The sequence below is a fragment of the Talpa europaea genome (genome assembly GCF_964194135.1).
Source record: "Talpa europaea genome assembly, chromosome: 11".
Classification (NCBI taxonomy): Eukaryota; Metazoa; Chordata; class Mammalia; order Eulipotyphla; family Talpidae; genus Talpa; species Talpa europaea.
Window position 1 is genome coordinate 41,013,875 of NC_140078.1, and position 25,403 is coordinate 41,039,277.

Here is a 25,403-nt window from a genome sequence, read left to right on the forward strand (position 1 = left end):
GGTTCTGTCCATTACCACTGCCCTTTGGACTTCAGAGTCACAGTTGGTGAATGTTCTGTTGCACTTAGAACCAAGAGATTTAAAAATCTCAGCTTTTTTTTTTATTGACAAGAATATCTTCTCTATTCCTATAGTTTCTAAGGTGTATTCCAGGAAGCCCCAGGAGCATGGTTCCAAACTCGCCCTCACGTTGTTTTCCCTCAGGTTCCTCTTGATGATGGGTGTGCTTTTCTGCTGTGGAGCTGGCTTCTTTATCCGGAGGCGCATGTACCCCCCACCGCTGATTGAAGAACCTGCGTTCAACGTGTCCTACACCAGACAGCCACCGAACCCCACTGCAGGTCAGCCAACCCCTGTGTCTTTGTCTCCCCCTCCAGTTTATGTGTCCTCTGTAAACCTTTGAAAAGGGAACTGTTGCAAAATATGCTAGGAGAAAAAATTGAGGCCATATTTATTCGTTTAGGTTCCAATGATCAACTTCATTGTAGCTTTGTACGGATAAAAAGTGGTATATATGCACAATGGAATGCTATTCATCAATCAAAAAAGATAAGCTCATGCCATTCACAGCAACGTGGATGGAGCTAGAAGGAATTATGCTCAGTGAAATAAGTCAGAAGGAAAAAGAAAAATATTGGATGGTTTCACTTATAGGAGGAATATAGGGCAACCACATAAGACATCAGGGGAAAAATAATAACAATATAAAACAAAACAAAACAAAAACAAAAACAGACAATTATAAACCAGAGACATCCTGCAGTGGAGGAGGAGGGAGAGGGACCAGAGAAAGGGAGGAAGGAGCACAGGAGACTGAGGTGATGGTGCACGGGTGCATTGGTGAAGGAAACTCTATGGGGACTGCACCTGGGGTGGGGGGAAGCAAACTGTTTAAAAATGAACAATGATGTAAAGTATATATAAATTTTTTTTAAAAAGTGCAATAGATACTGAATTGAATGTCTTTCTCCTCACTTGCCTCATTATTAGTGAACTTTTTATGAATACTTATGCAGTTTGTATGTACATACTTTTTGCTCTCTTCTTTTTTCTTTAAAAATTACCTTGTGTACATTTCTGTATAGACGGTAATGTCCCTGCCATTCTTAATGCTTCTCAGTTAATAAGCATTATGACTAAATGGTAATTTGCTTTAATGTTCTTTCATGGTTGTTCATTTGCATTCTATTGTTTTTTATTCATTCATTCATTCCAGTATTTCTTATACATTTTTTTGACTATTTCAAAAGTTTATTTAACAAAAAGTTCAGTAAGAAAATGTACACGACCCAATTTTCATATCATTGTAAAAAGATGCTGTGGAAGCGGACATGGGGAAGCAACTGATTTCTCTGGTGAACACAGCCACTGCTTATACTCGTTCCAAGGCTTCTAACATGATGATACTATTTCCTCGTATTACCATTCCAATATTGTTCTGTTGCCCACTAGTTGCCATCTCCACACACTCATCTATCACAAGATTCATAAAGGGATCAAATCCCCGTAGTATTCCTTGGACATGTCTGCCACCATTTAATTTCAATGATAACTTTTTGTCCATAAATTTTTTCTACTCGGGAGGGTGCGCTTTGCTCATGGTGTCTACTCCCTGGGCTCAGAGCTGCCACCACACGAAATCCACTCCCGCTGTAGGCCGGCGTCCTGCCTATATTTCTTATACATTTACAAGTATTTTGAGTACTTGTAAATATTGTTGCTATGGACTTTTTTTTTTAACAAGTTACATCATTTGGTCTGTCTAAGGGACATTATCCAAAGTAATGTCCCAGAGTCAAAAAGAATTAGTGGTTTCTTAGTTAAAGTGGTGTTTTTAAGAGCTATCTAAAATTCTCATGTACAGGTGGGTGAATGCAGCCCTTCCCCAAGATATGGGCTAGTTTCCTATTTTTGACATTATGTGTGAGAGGTTTTCCTTCCCTTGAAGGGAACTTTTGAGGAGGACGGGAGCCCGGACTGCTGGAGGCCTGGTCAGCATGCCTGTGGCAGTGCCTGTCATCCGGCCAGCTAGTGGAGAAGCTGGGCACCATGACTCTGCTGCAGCACAGCCTGGGTGGGGCAGGAGGTGGGATAGCTCTTGAGTCATCCACACTGCAGGTGGACAGTCAGAGTTCTCGGAGACATCCCTGACTTGGTTTTCATAGTTTCAGTTCTGCAAGATAAACGGGTCCTGGAGGCCTCATATGCTGCATAGGACCTAGATTAGTGGTACTGGAGTGCATACTTAAAACTCTATTAAGAGGGTAGATCTTAAGTGTTCTTATTCTTCTTTATAGTCATAATATGAAGAGGGCACTGGGAAACCTATGGGGATGATGGATATGTTTATGGTATAGAAATGTGGTGATAGTTTCTCAGTATGTATTTATCTCCAAATTCATTAAGCTGTATACATTAAATATGTACAGTTTTTTGTATGTCAATCATGCCTGAAAAAAAATGGTTTAAAAAATCAAGAGTAGGGGGCCTCCCCCGTGGCGCAGCAGTTGAGCGCTGGGTTGCGAAGCTGCCCGCAGCCTCTGAAGCGCCGGTTCGAGCCCCAGCTGCTCCCCGGCCACCAGAAGAGGGTCCCACATGGCGCGCAGACCCCTCCTGCCGCCCGCTGTTCCCCTCAGCAGTGTACTTTGGTCCTTCTGCCTGCTCTGTTCCCCGCTCTGGCTCTGGTGAATTCTCTCACCCTCCCGCGCTTCTGACAGTACCCAGTGCTTGTATAAATAAATAAATAAACAAATCAAAAAAAAAAATCAAGAGTAGGGGAGTAAGTTTAAAAGGAGAAGCGTTTCTCTCTTCTGTTCTTTTGAAGATAGGTTCTCAAAATTCAGAGAGTGGAGCTGTTCATTTGTTGATTTGTTCTTCTATAGTTTTCTTCCACGAAATAAAAACTCTAGGGTTTTCTTTTCCAAAAGAATCATTTTTTGAAATTTAAGTTAAAATTTTAAGAATTGTAGTATCTTGTATTGAGGTAACATTGGTTTATAACACTGAGTTTGATTTAGGGGTATAGGCTCATACTTCACATGGATGTTACATACGACACCCACCAACAAAACACCTCAATCCTCCATAGACCATTGGGCCCCTCACTTTACTCCTCCCCCTCCCATCTGCTAGCCTCAGTTCTACAGATTTTTGGGATTTGTTTTGTCTGTCATTTGTTTTATTTTATTTCTTTATATTCTACACATGAGTGAAATTATCTAGTATTTGTCTTTCTCACTTTTTGCTTATCATAATCCCCTCCACATCCATCCATGTCATCACAACTGGCAAGATTTCTAAAAGAATCATCTTTATTATTTTTTAAATGTTTCTCAGAAAGATCAGAGTATGTATTTCTCACAACAGTTCTGACTTTGCTGTCCCTTAAACTTTCAGGGTTAGTGCCACTTTTCACACTTAAGTGAATTTTTATTCATTCATCTTTGGGCATATTTGAATAGTTTCAAATGTGTGCTCTAGCGTAGAATGAAGTGCCAAAGCTCATTAGGTTTTATCTGAATTAGTTTGAGTTTTCAGTTCTTGCATTTTTTATTTCAAGAAGGAGACGGATCAGAATAAAGGATAATAAAAGACGTGAGTCTCCTCATTCTATCTTCTCTACCTGGATTTTTAGCATGTCCCCCATGGCCACAGATGCAGGATGCCACGTGTCCTTGGTCCTCAGTGCTAAACAGGGGTCAGGTTTGCCACACAGTCCCCCTAAACTCAGCATCTTGGTGTTTCCAAATGGGAGTGTATCCCCTCTGGTCCCCTGTGCCTGTTCTCCTCATTTTCTTGTCTTCCTAGTCCCCTTATCAACCATGCCCCATAAACAGGTCCTCAGATCCCACCACATCTTCAGATCTTGTCTCACCCCAGCTGCTGGTTTCTTTCAGCTCTCCTCTGACTTCCTCATTGCCTCCATGAAGTCTTTTTTAAAGAACAAAATACACAGTCATGTTGTCCTTTTGCAGGGTCACTTTGCTCTTTGGTCCAGATGGCTTCACCAGGGACCAGGCACATCCTTCTTGTTAGTTACTTGCTTGTCTTCATGCCTGGTGTGAGCGGCCTGCTCTCAAGGCCTGCCTCCTTCCTGGACTCCTGCACCCGCCCTCACTGCTTGGAAATAATCCCAGGCATATCCCTTCCTCTGCTTTCTCTCCTGGGTGTTCTGCCAGGGCTCAACAGCACTTACTGTGGTGAGTTTGGGTCCCTCATGGCTACTTTGGACCCCCTCCAGCCAGCAGGACTCCAGTCTCAGGCTCTGAGCCAACGTCTGTCTGCCAGCTGAGGGAATTGGTAACCTGAGGTCGTGGCCAGACTGGGGCCTGGAGCCCAGGCCTTCCTGACTTGCTTCTTCAGCCCATGTACCGCTCACCTGCTGAGGTGCTGCAGGTACTGGGGTCCCAGTGCACAGCTTGCCCCTTGGTGTGTTACATGGTTCACAAGTCCATGTCTGGTAGCTTTGTGCAATTGCACAGATAACTGCACAGTCACTGACTGGGTGAGAGTGGTGGGGGAGAAGTTCAGGTGCTGGGAAGCCATCGGTGTGTGGTACACTTAGGCAGGCTTCCCCGTGGGAGCGCCTGAGGAGTATGTGAGAAGAGTTAAGTGGGAGCTGAGGAAGGGCATGAAGCTCTGCTTTCTTCCTTGTTCTTTAATGTGCTCACCACACTCCTGACTGCAGACTCCAAGGGGCTGTGCCCTGTGACCCGTGGCACAGCACAGCTGCAGGGTGCTTTTGAATGTGAGAGAAATGTAAAAAACAATAGCAGGGACCTAATAACAAACAGGAGTCCCTCTGCAAATGGCAGAGCACTTGGGCCCAGCACAGTCCCACGTGCCTTGGGTAGCGGGTAGTTTGACTCTGCTCTGTGGTGTCATGGGGGGGGGCAGTCAGAGAGAGGGGGCATTTGCCATTAAGCTGGTGAAATGGGTGTTCACCTCCTGTTGGGAGATGTTGACTTGGGTGCGTGCACCTCTCTAGAGTCCACTGCTGCTTGCCCCACTCTCATCTCATTCTCTGGTGAAATGTATATTTGTTTCACCTCATGTTTCCAGCTGTGTGCTTCTTACAGACCCATAACAGTAAGAAATCCCAAAATAGACTGGAGCATCATAAGCAAACAAGGCTTGCTTTGTTCCATGGGAGTGTACAATTTCCATATTTCCATGAGAAAACCGAGCACTCTGCCACTTGTTAACAGCTCTAATGTGGGAAAACTTAATTTTTTAAAAAAATTTTTGCATAGAAGAACTGGGGTGTAGGCCAGAGGTGTGGGGGAGGGGGTGAGAGGAGTCACCAGAGACAGAGTAGGGAGCAGAATGGGCAGATCTCCTGAAATACACTGCTGAGGAGGGCAGCAGGTGGGACAGGAGAGGTCTGCTGTGCCATATGTGGGTTAGCTCCCTGGGTGGGGATTAAATTCAGGCTGTAGTGCTGATAGTGCTGAGTCTTAACCCCTAGGCCACCAGGGAGGCCCAAAACTTAATTGCTTTGATTTGGGGCTTTAAAACTGATAATACTGAATAAAAAAAAAAAAAAAGTAGGGTTGGTTAGTGTCTCAGTGATTCCTGTGTGGATCCTCAATTTCCTCTCCATGTGTGGGATTCCTTCCTCTACAACTGTTTGCTGAGGTCTCTACCCTGGGGCACTGAGCCCTTGCAGTGTGAGCTGTAAGAGGAAGGTGTTTGATAATCTGGGAAGAGAGGAACCCAGTGCGCTGACTTTCTAGGTGGGTCCAGAGGATGAGTGCCCTTACTGGAGGAGCTTGGACTGTGCGGAGGAGCACCGGGGGTACACCCAGCAAGGATAAGGATAGTCCTTGTGGGTTTGCTGGATTGCTGTGTTTCTCTTCTGCCATCCTGGGGAAGGGGAAGTGGATTCTGGTGATTGATCGTTGCTTATTCATGAAAAAGAAAAGGCACTTGTCTCATGAATGGAGGGAGGGGATAGCAGCTCACCCTGCTCTGCAAAGGTGTCACTCAGGGCAGAAGAGCGAGCATTGCTTGTTACAAAGATGCTCATAATTAGGGATGCAAAAGATATGGAGCGTCATGGTTCTGAGAGTTGGTATGGGTTGGAGCAGGGCTTGAGGGGGAGAGGCTGGGTAGCTAGGTAAGGGACTGAGGTTCACACGCTGAACTTCATACCTGCCTAGGAACCCAGAGCAGCAGAGGCTGAAGCTGCTGGCCAGAGCACTGGGGCCTGCGGTCCCCCTCTGGTCTTGGGCTTGGTGAAGGGTGGGTGGACAGAGAGTGGGGAGGTCTGGGTCTGTGAGGCCAGGCTGGGCTGCTGTCCCTTCTGAGCCCAGCACCCGTCACAAAATGAAATTGTTTGGGAATAGTTCTCTTGTTTTAGTCTTTATGTTGAGTAAGTCAGAGGGATGTGATACACAGTATGGGGACTGTAGTTAATGATACCATATAGCATATTTGAGATCTGCTAAGATTAGATCTTGAAACTTGTTACCACAAGAAAAAAAAAGAGTAGTTAGGTGAGGTGATGGGTGTTAACTAAACATTGTGGTCACTTGGCATTGTCTGCATATATGAAGTCATTGTTGTACACCAGAAATGTACACAATCTGTGTGTCATTTATATATCAGTGAACTGGAAGAAAAAAGAACTTACAGAGAGTAGGAAAAATATGAAAACCTTGACTAAAGCAGAACTGTGGGTGTGGAGGCAAGTGGGGTTGGGTTGCATGAAGATCTGAGAGCTCAGGACACGTGATGGAACGTGGGAGAGGCAGGGCTATAACAGAGAGATGTCTGCCTTGTGGTCTCTCCTCTCTGGGGGCCATTATGTGATCAGTAAAGTTGATCACCAAGATCAAGGCCATATAACTGTGGCAAGACAAGCATCCAGCTGTGCTTAGGGGGAGGGTGGTGGACTGTGCATTGTGTAGAACAGCCATGACTCCAGCTGTGCAGTCACACACATGCCTCAGATTGTGGAGAGAACCATAGAAAATGACGTCTGTGGTGTTAACGTGACTTTTCCTTAAAATGGTTTCCTTTAATGTGACTAATACTGGTTTTATAAAAAATGAAACAGTAGAAGACAGATTATTCCCACTGGCAAGTACATTTTTATTGCTTTCCAGCAGTGCATTTATGATGAGCTTATTGATGGTTTCTGACTGTTCTGGTAGCTCAATCCTATAATAAATCTGTCACCCTGCAGTGGCGGTCGTGTCCTGACTAAATGACACCAACTTCGGGAAATGGAAGTAGTAAGGACTGTGTTTTGACACTTTCATTACCTTCCAAATCAGAGCTGAAACGTGAACAGGGCCGCTTTGGCTGTGGAGACAATCTGTTTCCTGAGCTGGTGGACCAAGCTCAGCTCTTCACCATGATGGTGCTGCACACAGGTTTGCAGAAACAGCATCGGGCAGCCCCGGGCTCTGCCTCATCTCACCCCTGGGGCTCTAAGGCTTCGCTATGTGTTTTCTGAAGGTACAGTGGTGAGGAAACAGTCTCTGTGGCTACAGCTTTCTGTGAGTCCTGGCTCTGTGGGAATTCCCCCTTTCCTACCCATACTGTGCTGCCTCATTCAGGATGGATAATTTCTGAAATTATGGTTTTGATGAAAAGAACCTAGAAATACTTCAAGGTATTGGTTTGAGAATCACAAATGCCTATTTATGACTGTAATACTGGGATAATCCTTACCAGTCTATCCTCAATGGTAGAAGGTGATGGGTTGATCAGAGAATTAGGTAGGTTGGGGGTGATTTGAGAGCTGTTTCACCTAACAAAGGCCAGGAATGGATGCAGCCTAGCAACGTGGAGTCCCTTCCTCTAACCAGGAACATTTTTTGCAAGGGCAGCGTCTGCCTGCCTGGTTTTCTGTCTGTTATCCCTCCTATCATTCTCACTCTGGAAATCCTCTTTCTGATGTTGATATTACACTTTCTGTGACAACTCAGTTGCTATTTTTTGGGATTTGCACTATCCAGTTCACATAAAATAGATACATCTAAAGTATTCAGCCATGTAAAAGTGTGATGGGTTTCTTACCCCCATGAAAGCACTTACTGTCCTTGGCTGCTGGGAATAGTGATAGATAAAACACTTCACACAGTGTAATTCAGGAAGGAAGGCCTTTTTTGCAGCTATTGGTAAGCAATTCATGTTATTTATTATTTTTTTAAAGATTATTTATTTATACAAGCACTGGGTACAGTCAGAAGCGCAGGAGGGTGAGAGGATTCACCAGAGCCAGAGTGGGGAACAGAACAGGCAGACTGATGAAATACGCTGCTGAGGGGAGCAGCGGGCACAACAGGAGAGGTCTGTGCGCCATGTGGGACCCTCGCCGGCGGCCGGGGATCGAACTGGTGCTGCAGAGGCTGCAGGCAGCTTCACAGCTCAGCGCTCAACCGCTGCACCACCAGGGGAGGCCCCATGTTATTACTTTAATCACAACAAACAGCTTTCACATCTTTGACTTTAAATCAGTGGGAACAGAAACTTCCAGCAAGTATCTACTTTGGGCCAGTTCTCTGCTCTGTCCATGATAGAGCAGCATTTTGAGCTACGCAGGCCTACCGCCACTTCTCACTTCTTCTCTTCTCATGAGGACAGGGCCTTCTCCAGAGTCACTGGCTGTCTGCCTGCCCAGACTGTCATTGTGACAGGTGCTTGGGTTCCTTGCTGCTAAGAGGCCTCAGAGGATGTGCATGTTCCTTCATCCCCCACGCGTGCCCTGAATGGTGGCAGGCGGGTGGTGACAGCAGAGCGGCTGTGTTCTGCGCCTGGGGTTAGAGCCGCAGGACTTACTGAAGGGGGAATAATGTCTTTGTGACTCAGGTTTCTCTTCTGAGAGGGAGGGACATAATAGCGTGTTGTTAGGATCGATAGACATAAAGTGTCAGGCTCTTGTTACTCAGGGAGAGAGACAGAGTGTATGCTCTCCTGTGGCCCTAGCACCTGCATTTTAACAGGATCCCAGGGTGATGACAACAGCACCTGCCCAGCGGATTGCTGCATGTTTGATAAAGAGCAAGAAATCGGGCAGTGGAGGCAATAGTGACCTCACAGGCCAAGCTTCAAGAACACACAGGTGAAGTTTTAAAGTGTTAAAAGCCTTTGAGATCCGCAGGCCTGGAGTAGAATTTAGTCCTTATCTCTGTTGGGGTAAAGTGATCCTGTTGCTCCTCTTTCTGGCTGATGCTCCTGGATGTGCTGGGAGGAGCACATGGCGTTCTTTTTATTGCACGGTCATCTTTGCCTGTCTTCAGTAGAGAGCCAAACTGTTCTTACTTGAGTTCTGATTTATACAACCTGGGGCAGGGGTGGGGGGGTATGTCCACTTTTTATGGAAGGATTTTATCTTTTATTTCCTGCTTGTTCACAAAGCTTGTGTCTGCCTTTTCTTGTGGGGTGTCAGGGCCCCAGTGCCCATGTGTCCCTCAGCAGTGTTTTAACTGTAAACTTAGGCCAGGTACTTACTGGAGATATGTCTTTAACTATCTCCCTTCACCCTCTTAGAGAAGCAGTGGAAGAAGGTCTTTCTTTGTGAGGGGTCAGGGCTGCACTTCAAAGGAAACACAGTGAAACTTACCTCTCAGGCTCCTTCCTCAAGCTTACTGGCATTGCCAATGTATTGTATCTTGCAGGAAGTAATCCCCACACTTATGTATATAAAAAGAAAGCCTTAGAAATACAGATAGGGACCTCTCCTGGTGGTGCAGGTGGTTGAGCGCCACACTGCGAGGCTGTCTGTAGTGTCTACAGCTCCGGTTTGATCCCGGCCAGCGGCGAGGGTCACACATGGCGCGGCAGACCTCTCCTGTCGTGCCCGCTGCTCCCCTCAGCAGTGTGCTTTGTCAGTCTTCCTGTTCTACTTCCCGCTCTGTCTCTGGTGAGTCCTCTCACCCACCCACCAATCAGGCCTGTACCCCAGTTCTTACATAAATAAATAAATAAAATCTAAAAAAAAAAAAAAAGAAATACAGATTTAAAAAAGTTTTGTGTAGGGCCTCCCTGATGGCCTAGGGGTTAAGTCTCAGCACAATCACCACTACAGCCTGAGTTCAGTCCCTGGCCAGGGAGCTGACACACATGGCACAGCAAACCTCCTGTCTCACCCTCTGCTCCCCTCAGCAGTGTATTTCAGTAAATCCACCCGTTCTGCTCCCCATTCTGGCCTACACCTCAGTTCTTCTATGCAAAAATAAAAAGTTTTCTATAATGATCGAACTTGAGTTATACTGAATAACTTCAGAGTATATAAGAAAATATAGAAATAAAAGGAAAGAATGATGGAAACTTTAGGATTACCAACACATCACTATTAACATGATGAAAATATCAAAATGAGTGGTGTATTTAAAAGAATGTAGTAAATTTTACTCCATAAAGAAGATCTGAATAAGTTTACAAAAGTGGAAATTATATATCTTGGAGCCTGGCTAGTATGTGTTCCAAGTTCCATTTCTAACCTCACACATATTACTGATCCTGCATCCCTGACTCAGTTACTCTTAAGCCACAAGCTCCTAGACTGTGAAGCTGAGACCATGCAGAGCTGAGATCTTGGGGTGGTTTTTGTGGAATGGCCCTATACAGTGCTGAGCAAGGGCCTGAGACACGGTGAACAGCAGCAGCTGCTACACAACTATTATGAACACTTGTGGTTTTAAGCCATCTGTAAATGAGCAAATAAATAATCTGCCCCCCATTTGCAAATAAGTTATTCCCCTAAATTATTTGTTGAGTAAATAAAGGGCAGGAGTGAGTGAGGGCCCTGAAATCTTGTTCTTTTCCTTCTATCCTCATTCTATCCTGTACCATCTTCTGTCTTGGTAGATGGTAATTGTTCTTCCAGTGCTGAGCAAAGTCTCTTGATATTTTCCCCATCTCTATCACCTCTGCAGCATCCTTTTATTCAAATTATCCTAAGAGTCTCCTGCTGGTATTAGTGCTTTCTCCTTTCCCCATATTCTATTTCCAGCAAAGTAATCATTGTTAAAACAGAAGGAAGAGCTTCTATTTACAACTCTCCAAGGCTGTGCACCTGGAGATGGGTAACACTCATAGTCAGAAACCATATAGTGGGCAACAGGCCCCTCTTAGCATCTCTCCCTCCCCATGCCCAGCTGTCTCTGAACTTCTGATTGTTTGTCTGTTCCCAGCTACCTCTTCACTCTAAGCTGACTTAATCTACTCCTGCCTCTTTTTTTTTTTGAATTTTACTTTTTTTTCATGTTTTATTTATTTATTTATTTTTCAATAATAAATTTTATTTTTATATTCCCCATACAATTGTAACCCCCCCATTCTGACCCTAATCCCTGCCTTCCCGCACCTCACCCCCCAAAAAGTGTCTCTGATTCATAATTTTTTGTTGATTTTGATTTTCACTTTCTTATAGTTATTCATTTTCCTTGTCCGTTATTTAAGTTTTCTAGATTCCTGCTATGAGTGAGACCATCCGGTATTTTTCTTTTTCTTTCTGGCTTCTTTCGCTGGGCATGATCCCTTCCAGCGCCATCCATGTTGCTGCAAATTGCATGTGTTTATCTTTTTTGAATGCTGAGTAATATTCCACTGTGTATATGTACCACATCTTCTTGATCCAGTCATCTATTTTTGGGCATTTAGGCTGCTTCCAAAGCTTAGCTATTGTAAATAGTGCTGCTATAAACATAGGGGTGCAGGTGTTCTTTGGAATTGATGTTTCTGTGTCCTTTGGGTAAATACCTAGGAGTGGAATTGCTGGATCATATGGAAGCTCTATGTTTAGTAGGTCCAGAAATCTCCACACAGCTCTCCATAGTGGTTGGACCAGTTTGCACTCCCACCAACAGTGCAGAAGAGTTCCTTTTTTCCACACCCTCGCCAACATTTGTTGTTGCTAGTTTTTTTAATATGTGCCATTCTCACTGGTGTAAGATGGTATCTCATGGTAGTTTTGATTTGCATGTCCCTGATTACAAGTGATGTTGAACATGTTTTCATATGCCTGTTGGCCATTTGCATTTCCTCTTCAGAGAAGTTTCTTTTTAGCTCTTCTGCCCATTTTTGGACTGGATTATTTTCTTTGTTGTTGTTGAGTCTCATCAGCTCTTTGCAGATTTTTGTGATCAGTCCTTTATCATTAGTGTTGGGTGCAAAAATGTTCTCCCAGTTGGTGGGGTATCTCTTTGTTTTTGTTATTGTCTCTTTTGCTGTGCAGAAGCTCTTTAATTTGATGTAGTCCCAGCTGCTTATCTTTGCCTTCACTATCACTGCTTTGGGTGATGTGTCTGTAAAGATATCTTTGATGTGCAAATCACGTAGTGTTTCGCCTGTATTTCCTTCTATATATTTTATGGTTTCAGGTCTTATGTCTAGTTCTTTAATCCATTTTGAGTTGATTTTTGTGTATGGTGTGAGGTAGTGGTCAAGCTTCATTCTTTTGCATGTAGCAACCCAGTTTTCCCAGCACCATTTATTGAACAAACTTTCTTTGCTCCAATGCATAGTCTTTGCTCCTTTGTCAAAGATTAGTTGACCATAAATCTGTGGGTTTATTTCTGGATTTTCTATTCGATTCCATTGGTCTGTATGTCTGTTCTTGTTCCAATACCATGCAGTTTTGATGATTATGGCTTTGTAGTATAGTTTGAAGTCTGAGAGTGTGATGCCTTCATGCCCTTCTTTTTTTTTCAGTAGAGCTTTGGCTATTCGGGGTTTTTGGTGATTCCATATGAATTTCATCAATAATTGTTCTATTTCTTTGAAGAATGACATTGAAATTTTGATTGGAATAGCATTGAATCTGTATATTGCTTTTGGTAGGATGGCCATTTTAATAATGTTTATTCTTCCAATCCATGAGCAGGGGATGTCTTTCCATTTCTTTGTGTCTTCTTCTATTTCTTTTAACAGTGTTTTATAGTTTTCTTTGTATAGGTCCTTTACCTCTTTTGTTAGATTTATTCCCAAATATTTGATTTTTTTTTGTTTCAATAATAAAAGGGATGGTTTTTTTGATTTCTTCTTCTTCAGATTTATTGTTTGTGTATAGGAAGGCTACTGACTTTTGCGTGTTGATTTTGTATCCTGCCACTTTACTGAACTGATTGATGAGTTGAATTAGTTTTTCTGTGGAGTTTTTTGGGTTCTCTATGTATATTATCATATCGTCTGCAAATAGTGATAATTTGACTTCTTCTTTTCCTATTTGGATTCCTTGGATGTCTTTCTCTTGTCTTCTTGCTCTGCCTAGGACTTCCAGTATTATATTGAAGAGCACTGGTGAGAGTGGACATCCTTCTCTTGTTCCAGATCTTAATGGAATTGCTTTCAGCTTTTCACAATTGAGAATGATACTGGCTGTTGGCTTGTCATAGATGGCCTTTATGATGTTGAAGTGTGTTCCTTGTATCCCAAGAATTTCAAGGGCTTTTATCATGAATGGGTGTTGCACTTTGTTGAAAGCTTTCTCAGCATCTATTGATTTTATCATATGGTTTTTATATTTCTTTTTGTTGATGTGTTGGATAACGTTGATTGATTTTCGGATGTTGAACCATCCTTGTGTCCCTGGAATGAATCCTACTTGGTCGTGGTGAATTATCTTATGGATACATTGTTGGATTCTGATAGCTAAAATTTTATTGAGGATTTTTGCATCAGTGTTCATTAGGGAGATTGGCCTGTAGTTTTCCTTCTTTGTGTTGTCCTTGTTCGGTTTTGGTATTAGTGTAATGTTGGCTTCATAGAACGTGTTTGGTATTGTCCCTTCCTTCTCAATTTTTTGAAAGAGTTTGTGAAGGATAGGCACTAATTCGTCTCTGAATGTTTGGTAGAATTCATTTGTAAATCCATCAGGTGCTGGGCTTTTGTTTTTGGGGAGGTTTTTGATTACCATTTCAATTTCGCTAATTGTAATTGGTCTGTTTAGGTGTTCTATTTATTTTTTATCTAGCTTTGGGTGATTGTAGAGTTGTAGGAATTTGTCCATCTCCTCTAGATTGTTGAACTTGTTTCCATATAACTGTTCATAGTAGTTACTGATTATTCTTTTGATTTCTGCTGTGTCCGTTGTGATTTCTCCTCTTTCATTTGTGATCCTGCTTATTTGTGCTTTCTCCCTTTTTTCCTTTGTGAGCCTGGCTAGGGGTTTGTCTATTTTATTGATTTTTTCAAAGAACCAGCTCTTGGTTTCATTGATCTTTTGGATTGTTTTTTTAGTTTCAATTTCATTTATTTCTGCTTTGGTTTTTATTATTTCTTTTCTTCTACTGGTTTTGGGGTTTTTTTGTTGTTCTTTTTCTAGATCTTTGAGCTTCGAGATTAGGTTGTTTCTTTGAGTTCTTTCTTGTTTCTTGATGTGCGCTTCTATTGCAATATATTTTCCTCTTATTACTGCTTTTGCTGCATCCCATACATTTAGGATATTGGTGTCCTCCTTGTCATTCAATTCAAAGAATTTTTTAATTTCTTCTTTGATCTCCTCATTAATCCAGTGGTCTTCCAGTAGTGTGGTTTTTAATCTCCATGAGGTAGGAAAGTTCCTTGCCTTCTTTTTATGGTTTATTTCTAGTTTGATGCCTTCATGGTCAGAAAAGATGGTTGATACGATTTCAATCTTGGTGTATCTGTTGATGTTTGTCTTGTGCCCCAATATGTGATCGATCCTGGAGAATGATCTGTGTGCGCTTGAGAAAAATGTGTACTCCGTTTTTTTTGGGTTTAGTGTTCTATAGATGTCTGTTAAGCCCAAATGCTCTAGGTCCTTATTTAGAGCTTTAGTTTCTTTACTTATTTTTTGTCTTGTTGATCTATCCATTGTTGATAGTGGTGTGTTGAAGTCTCCCACTACGTATGTGTTTTCTCTGATGTCTGTTTTCAGAGAGGACAACAGTTGTCTGATATATTTTGGTGCTCCTTTGTTTGGTGAGTATATGTTAATGAGTGTTATTTCTTCTTGAAGTATTGTCCCCTTGATCATAATGTAGTGACCATTGGGGTCTCTTTTTATTTTTTTGAGTTTGAAGTCTGTTTTATCTGATATAAGTATAGCTGTTCCTGCTTTCTTTTTTGGTCCATTTGCTTGTAGGATTGTTTTCCATCCTTTAACTTTGAGCCTATTTTTATCTTTTGTAGCTAAATGTGTTTCCTGGTGACAGCAAAAGGTTGGGTTTTGTTTCTTGATCCAGCCTGCGACTCTGCGTCTTTTTATTGAAGAGTTTAGTCCATTTACATTTAGAGTTAATATTGATATGTTCGCATTTGTATTTGCCATTGTGTTTGTCTTTCATTTGATTTTATTTATTTATTCTTTTAATAACTTTTTTTTTTGGCCTTCTTTCATTGTTATTCGTCCCTCTGAGGTTCTGGCTTTAGGATTCCTTGTAGTATTTTTTGGAGTGGGGGTTTAGTCGTAATGAAATTCCAGAGTTTCTCTTTGTCTGGGAAGGTCCTTATTCTTTCTTCAAAGAGGAAGGAGAGCTTTGCGGGATTGAGTATTCTTGGTTGGCATCTGTTTTCTTGGAGTCTGTTGACTATGTCCCTCCACTCTCTCCTTGCCCGTAGTGTTTCTTCAGAGAAGTCTGATGTCAGCCTGATTGGTTTTCCTTTGAATGTTATCTGTTTCTTCCCTCTTGTCAGCTTCATTATTTTTTCCTTGTCCTGGATTCTTGGGAGCTTTACTATTATGTGTCTTGCTGTATTTTTCCTTTCGTCGTGGAAGTTTGTGTTCTTCTTGTATATCAATTTTCAGCTCCTTCTTCGCATTTGGGAAGTTCTCTTCAATTATCTCCTGGAATATTTTCTCTGTTCCTACATCTCTCTCCTCTCCTTCTGGGATTCCTATAACTCTTATATTTCCTTTCCTCATGGAGTCAGATAGTTCCCAAAGTCTCTCTTCGTTCTTTTTCCTTCGTACTTCTCTTTCCTTTTCTGTTTTAGTTCTTTTTCTTTCCGTGTCTTCAAGAGTACTTATTCGTTCTTCCATTTCATCTATTCTGCTTTCATTGCTTTTCCCAGAGTTCTTTAGTTCCTCCATTAATTCTTTGATCTCCTGCGTTTTTTGTGCTTCCCTCTTTAGGGACTCAATTTCCTTCTTCTAATCATTGTTTTCCTTTATGAGTTCTGTCATTTTTTTAATCACGGCAATTTTAAATTCTCTTTCTGGAAGGCTCAGAAGTTCTTCCAAGTTACTGTCGTTGCAATCTGGGGTGTGGTTTTCTTTTTGTGGTGTGCTTTTTTCCTGAGGAGTTGTTAGGTTGCGTGTGTTTCTTCTACTCCCTGCTGTCTGTTTTCTAATTTGTCGTATGCATTGGGACACTGTGTTGCTTGGACTGGCCAGCATCTTTGGTGAACTTCTCCGCTCCCCTCTGGCTCCTCCAGGAGCCATCTCTGGTTTCTGAGGGAGCTTTCTGCTGGTTTCAGGAAGTCTTTACTGAAGAAATGTCCCTGTTCTAAAATGGCAACCCGGGACTCAGTCCCTGAGCATCCGGTCTCAGGCACACTCTTCTGTGCGCCCGGTCTGCCCCGGCCATGGGTGCCTGTTCCCTCTGTGGGCTCAGACTGCTGGTCGTAAGCGGCCTGATGTGGGCTAACTTCCCAGCTGGCCACTGTCTCCTCCGGGAACCTTCTGCCCTTTTCAAGCAGTCTTAAGAAATTTCCCTGTTCTATGGGGTGTTAGTGACTTTTTTTTTTCTGGTCGCTAGGTGGCACCAGAGATCTCTCCTATTGTCCTTGGGGGGCTGTTTTTCTCCCTACCCCCACCCCGTGGGACAGGGAACAGAGCGGGAATGGTAGGGTAAACCTCAATGGCTTTGGGGTGCTGTGTCTGCCTTGTGCCCCACCGTCGTGGAGAACCCACACCCCGAACTTCATGCCCCCGGTCTCAGTTCCAAAGCCCTCAGGTCCAGGACGTGGGCTGTAGCCCAGTTAAGTGGCGCGGGAATGGCGCCTTTTGCACCAGCTCCCGTGCCTGGGTGCCTGGTTACTGCTCACTCAGTGAGGGACTTTCACCTCAGTGAGGGCCTCCGCGCGTCTCCCCGCAAGCCTAGGTCGCAGGCGCGGGTACCTGGGCAGCCGCGATCCCGATCCGCGTTTGCTTTTCAAGCGCGACAAGCGCGCAAGCTTACTGGCTGGCCCCGAGCTGTGTGTGGGTCTCGAGTCTGTTGTTCTCTAATGGCGCCCAGAGCCCTTCACTCACCGCCGCGGGGAATCCTGCAGGGTTCTCCACAGCTCCCGTTCACGGGGTTGGTGGCTGCAATAGTTCCTTTCCACTCACAGTCCCATTTGCTGCATAGTTTGTTCTTGTTGGTCGTTTTAGTTTGTTGTTTTCCTCCTCTCTATTGGTCGGAGAGTGCCGACTCTGTGGGTGGGGAAGGGGAGCAGGGTTCTGCGCTTTCCTCCCTTCTAGTCCTCTTTTATGGCAACTTTCTTCTTCGGGTAGTTTGCTGGAGTCGTCCGTTTATCTTCCGTGTCCCAGTTCTCACTGGGACCTGCCGCTTTTCCTCCCTATTAACTTTTTTTAATGGGAGATCTTACTCGCAGCGTCTCCTCGCCGCCATGTTGTTCCGCCCCTCTCTCTACTCCTGCCTCTTGATCTCTTCAGGCCTCCTAGGTGCCTTGCTGGTGTGCCTGTGCTGTGATCTTTCCACTTGAAAGGCTCTTTCTCCATCGACACCCTCCCTGCGTGTGACATGGTGTGGTCTGCTATCCCCTCCCCCACATCATGGGGTGTGCGCCTCCATCATCCTCCCTCACACTTAACCATGGGGACCCTGTCACTTCTTTCAGGTCTCTCACCTTCTCATGAGATCCTCCCTTGGTACACAGTAAAAATTATACTCCCTTTCTTCCTTCCTTGTTTTCCCTTTTTTAATTTTGGGGTTACATTTTTGTTCTTAATATGTGTACATTCCACTCTCCACCAAGCTACCTGTGCCAATACCCCCTCAGCCTCCCTCCCTGCTGTTGCCTCTGGTAACCATTATATTCTTTCACTGAGTTCAAGATTTATTCTTACTGTATTTTATCTATATTTTTTGTTATTTACATCCCACAGATGAGTGAAACCATCTTATAGCTTTCACTTTCTGACTTATTTCACTTAACATAGTTGCTGTCAGGTCCATCCATTTTGGCAGAAATACCACAATTTCACCTTATTTTCACAGCTGTATAGTATTCCAATGAGTGTATATTTTACAGTTTCTTTAATCATTCATCTGTTGAAAGTACTTAAGTTGGGGCCTCCCCAGTGGTGCAGTGGTTGAGCACTGGGTTGCGAAGCTGCCCGAAGCCTCCGAGGCACCAGTTTGATCCCTGGCTGTTCCCTAGCCACTGGAGGAGGGTCCTGCATGGCGTGTAGACCTCTCCTGCCGCCCGCTGCTCCCCTCAGCAGTGTATTTCGGTCCTTCTGCCTGCTCTGCTCCCCGCTCTGGCTCTGGTGAATTCTCTCACCCTCCCGCACTTCTGACTGTACCCAGTGCTTGTATAAATAAATAAATAAATCTTTAAAAAAAAAAAAAAAAGGACATCAGGTTTAAAAAAAAAAGAAAGTACTTAAGTTGGTTGCAAGACTTGGCATTTGTGGACAGTACTGCTTTGTACATAGGTATACATAAATCTTTTTGTATTAGCATTTTCATAGTTGTAGGAAAGATAACCTAATAGAGGTATTGCTATATCAGACAGAATTTTCATAAGAAATCTCCGTATTATTTTCCAAAGAGGCTTTACCAACTTGCAGTTCCACCAACAGTAAATGAGAATTACTTTTTCACTACAACCTTGACAACACTTTGTTGATGTTTTCTCTTTTTTCTTGAACATCCTGTTTCATTTATGTCTTTCTTAGCACTTCTGAAGTTGCATAATACAGACTTGTTATATATCTTGTTCATTGTTCTCTAAATTCTCACTCCATAAGAACTTTAGGTTTTCTGTTTTTATTACTGCTGTGTCCTGAGTGTCTAGAACATTGCCAGTACATAGTAAAAGTCCACTAATTGTTGAATACAACATGAATAAAGTAATCAATGAAAAAGTTATATATAAGAATATATGCAATGCACATGAACTGAGTACCATTTAAAATATGTAAGTAGATGAACTGGCCGCTTTAAAAGAAGTCAGAAATTAATTCCAGAATTCATAAACTCACAGAAAGCAGGAAGAAGCTAAAATACAAATTAATTACATAAAACAAAAAAGTATATTTGCAAATTTAAAAGTTAATGCTTGTTAAAAATCAATAAATGTTAATGACATTGTAAGTTCCGCCCCTGATAAATCTAATCAAGAAAGCTAGACATAGAAAAGGTAAAATCATAAATGAAAACACTACTGGTTCAGAAGTCATTAAAAGTTACAAAGATGTATTCAGGAAATAGAAAATCTTGGTAAGATAGGAAACTACATCACCATTAGAACATAGATTTTCATTGGACCAAATATCAAACAAGAGTTTGAAGAAGTTTACAAAGAATTATCTTCCAGCATAGTTCTAAATTCATTTGTCTTCTTGGAAACTTTCAAGAAATCATTCTTGTTACAAAGCATAGAAGTCATGGAAACTAATTTGTTTTGGAAAGCTAGGGTAACTTAGTAACACCAAAGTAAAATCATAATGAATCATATTTAATGATCATAAATACAGTCATCCTAGGCAGTGAATTACAACAGGATGTAAAAAACTAGCATCAACAAGTATGATCTTCATTAGAGAGTAAGGCTAGTATCACATCGGGCAACCTATTAACATCTTAAGTTATATCAAAAAGCAATAGTTAACTGAGGATTCTGGGAAGATGTGGAGTAGGAAGCACCTACTCCACCAGATGGGGAGTAGGAAGGAAATCAATAGCAGGTGCTTGAATCTCTCCAGGAATCTCTCTGCCCTCATCTTGGCACAATCAGAAATTGTTTGGTGTAACTGTTTTCAACTTTGAGGTCTATGGAAGGCTTGCAACTTCCAAGTGAAGACTTGCCGCTAGTTTCAGTCTTTGCACAGTAGCACCTACCCAGCCTCACTTGTAGACCATGGTGGCAACTGTGCACTTGCTTCTGGAACAGCTTGCACATAGCTTGTAAGAGCCATGGGGGTGGGGAGAATAAATAACCCTGCCCTTCAAATCTCAGATAGCTAATTGCTGCTTCTGACCACAAAGGTACAAAGAAGGATTGCCACTGTTGTCTCACCTTCCCCCATGGTTTTACCAGAGTGACTTCTAGGGAATTTAACATATCTCATTCTCTTTTTTCCCTTTTGGGAATTACACACCAAAGGCAAGGACATTAAAACAAACTGCATGTACAAGGAAAATTAGAAAGCAACTTTCAGTATCCAGGAAAGGGTCAGGAAAGACCTGAGAAGATACTAAATCCACATGCCAGGCTGATCCTTGGCATGAGACAGCTGACAGCAATCATTAAAAAAAAAAAAAAAAAAAAGATTATTAACCAAAAAAAATAGTAGAAAACAGTAAATCTTGTGGATGGAGGAGAACCTGATTGTCACAGTTACCACATTTTTAGTCTCAAATGCAGCATCCAACAAAAAATCACCAGGCACACAGAAAAACAGGAAAGTGTGACTGAGTCACAGGAAATAAAAGGAAATCAATAATGGGTCCTTGAGAAAGACCTAGTAGAACATATGCCAGACAAATCTTTAAAACAACTTTCTTAAAGATACTCAGAGAACTAAAGGAACATGTGGCGAAAGTAAACAAGTGTGTGCCAGAATGGAAATATCACTGAAAAGATAAAAAGCCCCAAAAAACAATTAGACAGTCTGGACCTGGAAAGTATACCTGAAGTGAAAAATTCTCAGTGGAGGGGGTGGTAGGTGGTTCAAAGGCAGAGTTGAACAGGCAGAACAAAGAATCAGTGAACTTGAAGATAGGACAGTGGAAGTTATCAAGCAGTTTGTTGGCGTATACATATGTGGACACACTAGTCGCCCAACCTCATTTAAATAGGGTTTCTATAGATTAGTTTTCACACCTGTGCTTCTGACCACCTGGCTGCAGATTGGCGATTCCAGTTAGTGTCTCCTTGGGGCTACTAATTTGCTAGAATCACTCATAGAACTCAGAGAAACATTTACTCTTTAGATTACCAATTTATTATAAAATGATATAACTCAGGAACCAGATAGAAGAAATGCTAAAGGCAAGATCTGGAGAAAGGGCACAGAGCTTCCATACCTGTCAAGGCATGGCACTGTCCCAGGGTCTCCACATGTTCACCTACCAGAAGCTTGCCTAGCCCCATCTTTTGGGGTTTCATTACATAGGCTCAATTAATTAAGTCATTGACCATTGGCAAGAAGGTGGCATGAGTGCTGACGTCCCTCCTGTCCCTCCTGATGACACTCTGGGATGCGTTGCTATTCTACATTCTCTCCTTCAGCATATTTGTAGATTCTAAAATGTGACTTATGCCAGCTAGAGGCTTGGGACACTTGCATACCTCGCAAATGTCTTTCCTGCTGCAATATCCCCTCATCCCCTATGAACAATGGTGAATGTCATCAATCAAACTTTTATTCATTCAGACTGTGGTAGCAAGGGCCTTGCAGAAAAATAATCTTACATAATATTTACACATAATATTCACACTGGGAAAATGCTAATGTTCTGAGAAGCTCCCTGGGTTAAAAGGTCTAATTCAAGTGGACCTGAGTTCACTCACAGATTATCTTAACCCAGGAAGTCCCTAAAGCCCCCACTCTCTTTTCTTGATTATTCATATATTCAGTGTTCTATAGTGTTATCATTGATAAGAGGACGAGAGGAACCAGATCTAAAAAATAGGCTCTAATCAGCAGTTCATATAGTCTACCCATTAAATGAGAACGAGGTCTAGATTTGGGGCAGAAGGACCAAACTGTCCTTTCTTGTCACTCTGTGTGTTCTGGAGGGAGCCCCAAGTCGTGTACCCTACAGCCCCACTCTTGGAGAAGACCTCCTCCTCCTCCAAAGAGAGGTTTCATAGACTCATGATACCACCTGCTGGTGTTTGCTGTGTAGATTGTCTCCCTTTCTATAAACTTGGACTCACTTGATGACAGATAATCCTTGAGGGACTAGTGCTAACCGAGAGGGTGGCCATGGAGACTGTGCTTCAGAAATATCCTTCCGCACACTGTTCCCAAAGGGCTGTGGAGCTGCCAGTGATAATTCTGCTGAGAGTCAGGAAGCCTGGTATTGTGCAGATTCCCCCATGGGTAACTGTGAATTGACCTGGTTTTGGGGTCTAAAGGATAGACCCTCTCCGCTGATGGTTCTGTGCAGTGCTGCCTGGTCTGTCATTCAGAGCTCGGGTGAGCATCATTGAGCCTCCGCCCCATTCCATGCCCAAATTGGTTAATGTCCTTCCAATCATCTAGCCTCCCTCAGCCATCCACCCGTCACAGGGCAGACTCTCCAGGGGCCTGTGTGCAGCTCTGGCTCAGCACCTTGTCCCAGGTGTGCCAGTGCCTGGGCCTGAGGGTCCTTGGTATTCATCTACTGAGAAAATGATGAAGGCAGGGGCCATGCGTGGTCTCCACACCCCTCCTGCTGGGAGTGCTTGGGTGTGAGGGGCAGTTGGTTTTCTCTGCGGTGCTCTCATCTGCATCATGTCTGTCTTTCAGGAGCCCAGCCCCCCGGGCTGCCATATTACACCGACCCTGGAGGACCGGGGATGAATCCTGCCGGAAATCCCATGGCGATGACTTTCCAGATCCAACCGAATTCACCCCAGGGAAGCACAGCCTACCCACCACCTCCTTCCTACTGCAACACTCCCCCACCCCCCTATGAACAGGTGGTAAAGGCTAAATAGAAGATGCTGCTGGCACCTGCCTGTGTGATGTCGCAGGGGACCCAGGGAAAGCCTCTGTCCTCGGCCTCCCTGTCTCCATCTGTGTTCACTTCCAGGAACGGTCTCATGAGCCACCAAGGGCAGATGCCTCTCTGGTATTCAGTGCAAGCCCGGCCCCCTTTCAGGTTTCCTGTGGAGGACCAATGTTTGAATTCACCCCGTGTCTCTCCCCGTTGCTTCTGTTTCTGATGTAATCTGTGGTCTGGCAGAGTGTGAGCAATACCCAAGGGCTGACACTCTCAGGGGGCACCCAGATCCTCAGGAGAGACTAGAAGGAGGCAGCGAGGCAGAGCCAGCGTGTGCAGGTGGCCTGGGGGGGACGCCAAGGGGCCAGCTGCCTCCCACCACATGGAAGGGCCCACACACCACAGGCAGCATGACTGGAATGAGACTCCTCAGTTGCCACTTTGGGCCTGTTGTCCTTTCAGTCTTCCTCTTTGAGAAGATGTTAAATATTCAGTGGAGAAGAGCCTCTTAGCACTTTCTGTCTCTACTCACTTCCCGAAGATGAGGGAGGCTCCCTTCTGTGTACTGGCACTGGAAGAGCTGAGCACGGCCTTCGCCCGTGGAGATGTGGATCCAGACTCACCTGAAAATCACTAAGGAAAGTTATTTAAATTCCCTGCCTCAAACTGGGACCTGGTGTTTGTTGAGCTCTTGGTCTAACTTGGAAAATATAATTATTTCCCCCTTTTAGTGTATTTATGGAAGCTGTGTAGGGTCCCATCCTTAGAGGTCAGTAGCTTTCTGTTCTTTGTCACGATGAGATCTCTGCACCCTTCCCTGAGGCAGTTCTGGTGGGCTTGATGGACACTTTCAAGTCCGGGAGTCGTAGCGACCCATCAGAGAGGTATCCCAGCAGGGCACGCTCAACAGATTCAGGCCAGGGCCCTGGGTTAACCTCAGAAGATGCGTGATGGACTCTGAGGAGGAGGAATTTGCTGGGAAAAACACAGGAAAGCAAAATTCCAGGACAGCAGGTAGATCTAAAATTGAATTGACTTCACTGACACTGTAATCAGATAGAATGAAATACAAGTTCTGGATTAGAAGCAGGGTCCCCCAGGATCTTGCAAGTGGTCACTGGGTGTGGACAGTGAGCAGGGGTCAGTGTTGGAGGGCAAAGCAGCGCAGTGTCCATCCCTGTGTGTGTAGTTGTGGGACAGGTGGGGGGAGGGGCTTATTTTTAATGAACTAATTAGAGCCTCTTCAGAAATTGTTGCTCATTGAACTTGAGCATCAGCGTAGCTCAGTGGAGTAGATACCTGATATTTTCTTCCCTTTAGACCAAGAGTCTGATTGTCTCTGCTCTGCTGGGACATTTTATGGGCTTTGGGGGAGGTGGAGGGCAGGGTGTTGAGGAATTGGGATGTGGCCACAGCCACTGCTCAAAGGATTGGGAATCTGGGAGCCTCTGGGGAATTCCACAGGAAATGCCCTGGAAACACAGTTCGTGAACATAGATGCTGCTGCCTGGTCTTTGACCACCCTCGAGTGACCTCTGAACTCCTGTCCCTGACTCAGGACCTTTCACCTTTGGGTCCTTGATTCAAACAAAACAACAAAGCACAATGTTTGCTGTTTACAACCAGGGACAACATGGTCCAAAAAGTTCCTCCTCCTCTACGTCATTTGTTTTACCTTTTTAACTTCAGTTTCTCCCTTTACTTTTTTAATACAGAAGCACACTAGAGCTGCCCCTGGAAGTGAATCTTGGTGTGGCTGAGGAGCACCCAGATGTCCATGATTAAACCTTATATGTCTTTTTGATAGCAAATGGTCTTAAGCGATTGAATGACTTAGGTAGTGCTCAGCAATTTTATATTCCCGTGTTTGTGTAAATTAAATCTTGTTTTCTCTTGAACCTGGGTGAGAACCTGCTGCAGTGAACACTGATACCATGTGAAAATTCCATTGTGGCGACATTTCCCCGAGTCCTCGTGTCCTGTGTGTTGTTGGTGGATGGCGCCCACCTCTTAGACTGAGTCGGCCTGTGTGTTACAGCTCTGTAGTCAGTGGTTAGGTGTGAACTTGGAGCAGATTGATGCATGTTTTTCTTCTGCAACACTTGGCTCATTTCTTTTTTGTTGTTCTCTTTTGATAGGGTTCTGTTTCCTATGTATGCAAAATAAAAATAAATTTGGGCATGTGCTTTGAATGTTTTACTGGGGGTTAAAAATGGGGTAGGAGAGAAGTTTCTAGTTTCTAGAAGTTTCTAGTGGGGAAGGGTGGGACGCTCAGCTGGGTCGGGGTGGGAGGTAATGCACCTAATCTTGGGAGAACTGGAAATTAGATGTCATATGTGATACACACACACACACACACACACACACACACTCTTGTGGTTCACTAACACATTTAAAAATTGTAACGAAGAAAAAGATTCCCTGAAGAGGGTAGGAAACATTTCGTGCGGTAACCTCCCAGCCAGTATTGACATTAGTTAACCTGGGGCCCTTAACCTAGTTCCTACAGAAATGAATCTTCATGAAAAATCCAGCTCTTCTTGATTAGAAACTATTTCTCTCACAGATACTGAAGGATATAGTGGCCACAGTTAAGCTGCA

The 25,403-nt window shown here is 43.6% G+C and overlaps 1 protein-coding gene and 1 pseudogene across 2 annotated transcripts in view; one reads left to right on the top strand and one right to left on the bottom strand.

Annotated features, from left to right (window-relative positions):
* VOPP1 (VOPP1 WW domain binding protein) overlaps nt 1-22,797 on the top strand; it is a gene marked incomplete at both ends in the record, with an annotated part of 108,443 nt that extends 85,646 nt beyond the window's left edge. Inside the window, 2 exons of the mRNA XM_084247192.1 lie at nt 205-341; nt 22,607-22,797. Coding sequence (XP_084103318.1) covers nt 205-341; nt 22,607-22,797 — 328 coding nt within the window. The remainder of the gene's footprint in view (nt 1-204; nt 342-22,606) is intronic.
* Nucleotides 1,373-1,600, bottom strand: LOC311179820 (small nuclear ribonucleoprotein G-like; annotated as a pseudogene). The gene has a single exon. The product of its transcript is annotated as a small nuclear ribonucleoprotein G-like (transcript).
* Nucleotides 22,798-25,403: the final 2,606 nt, after the last annotated feature.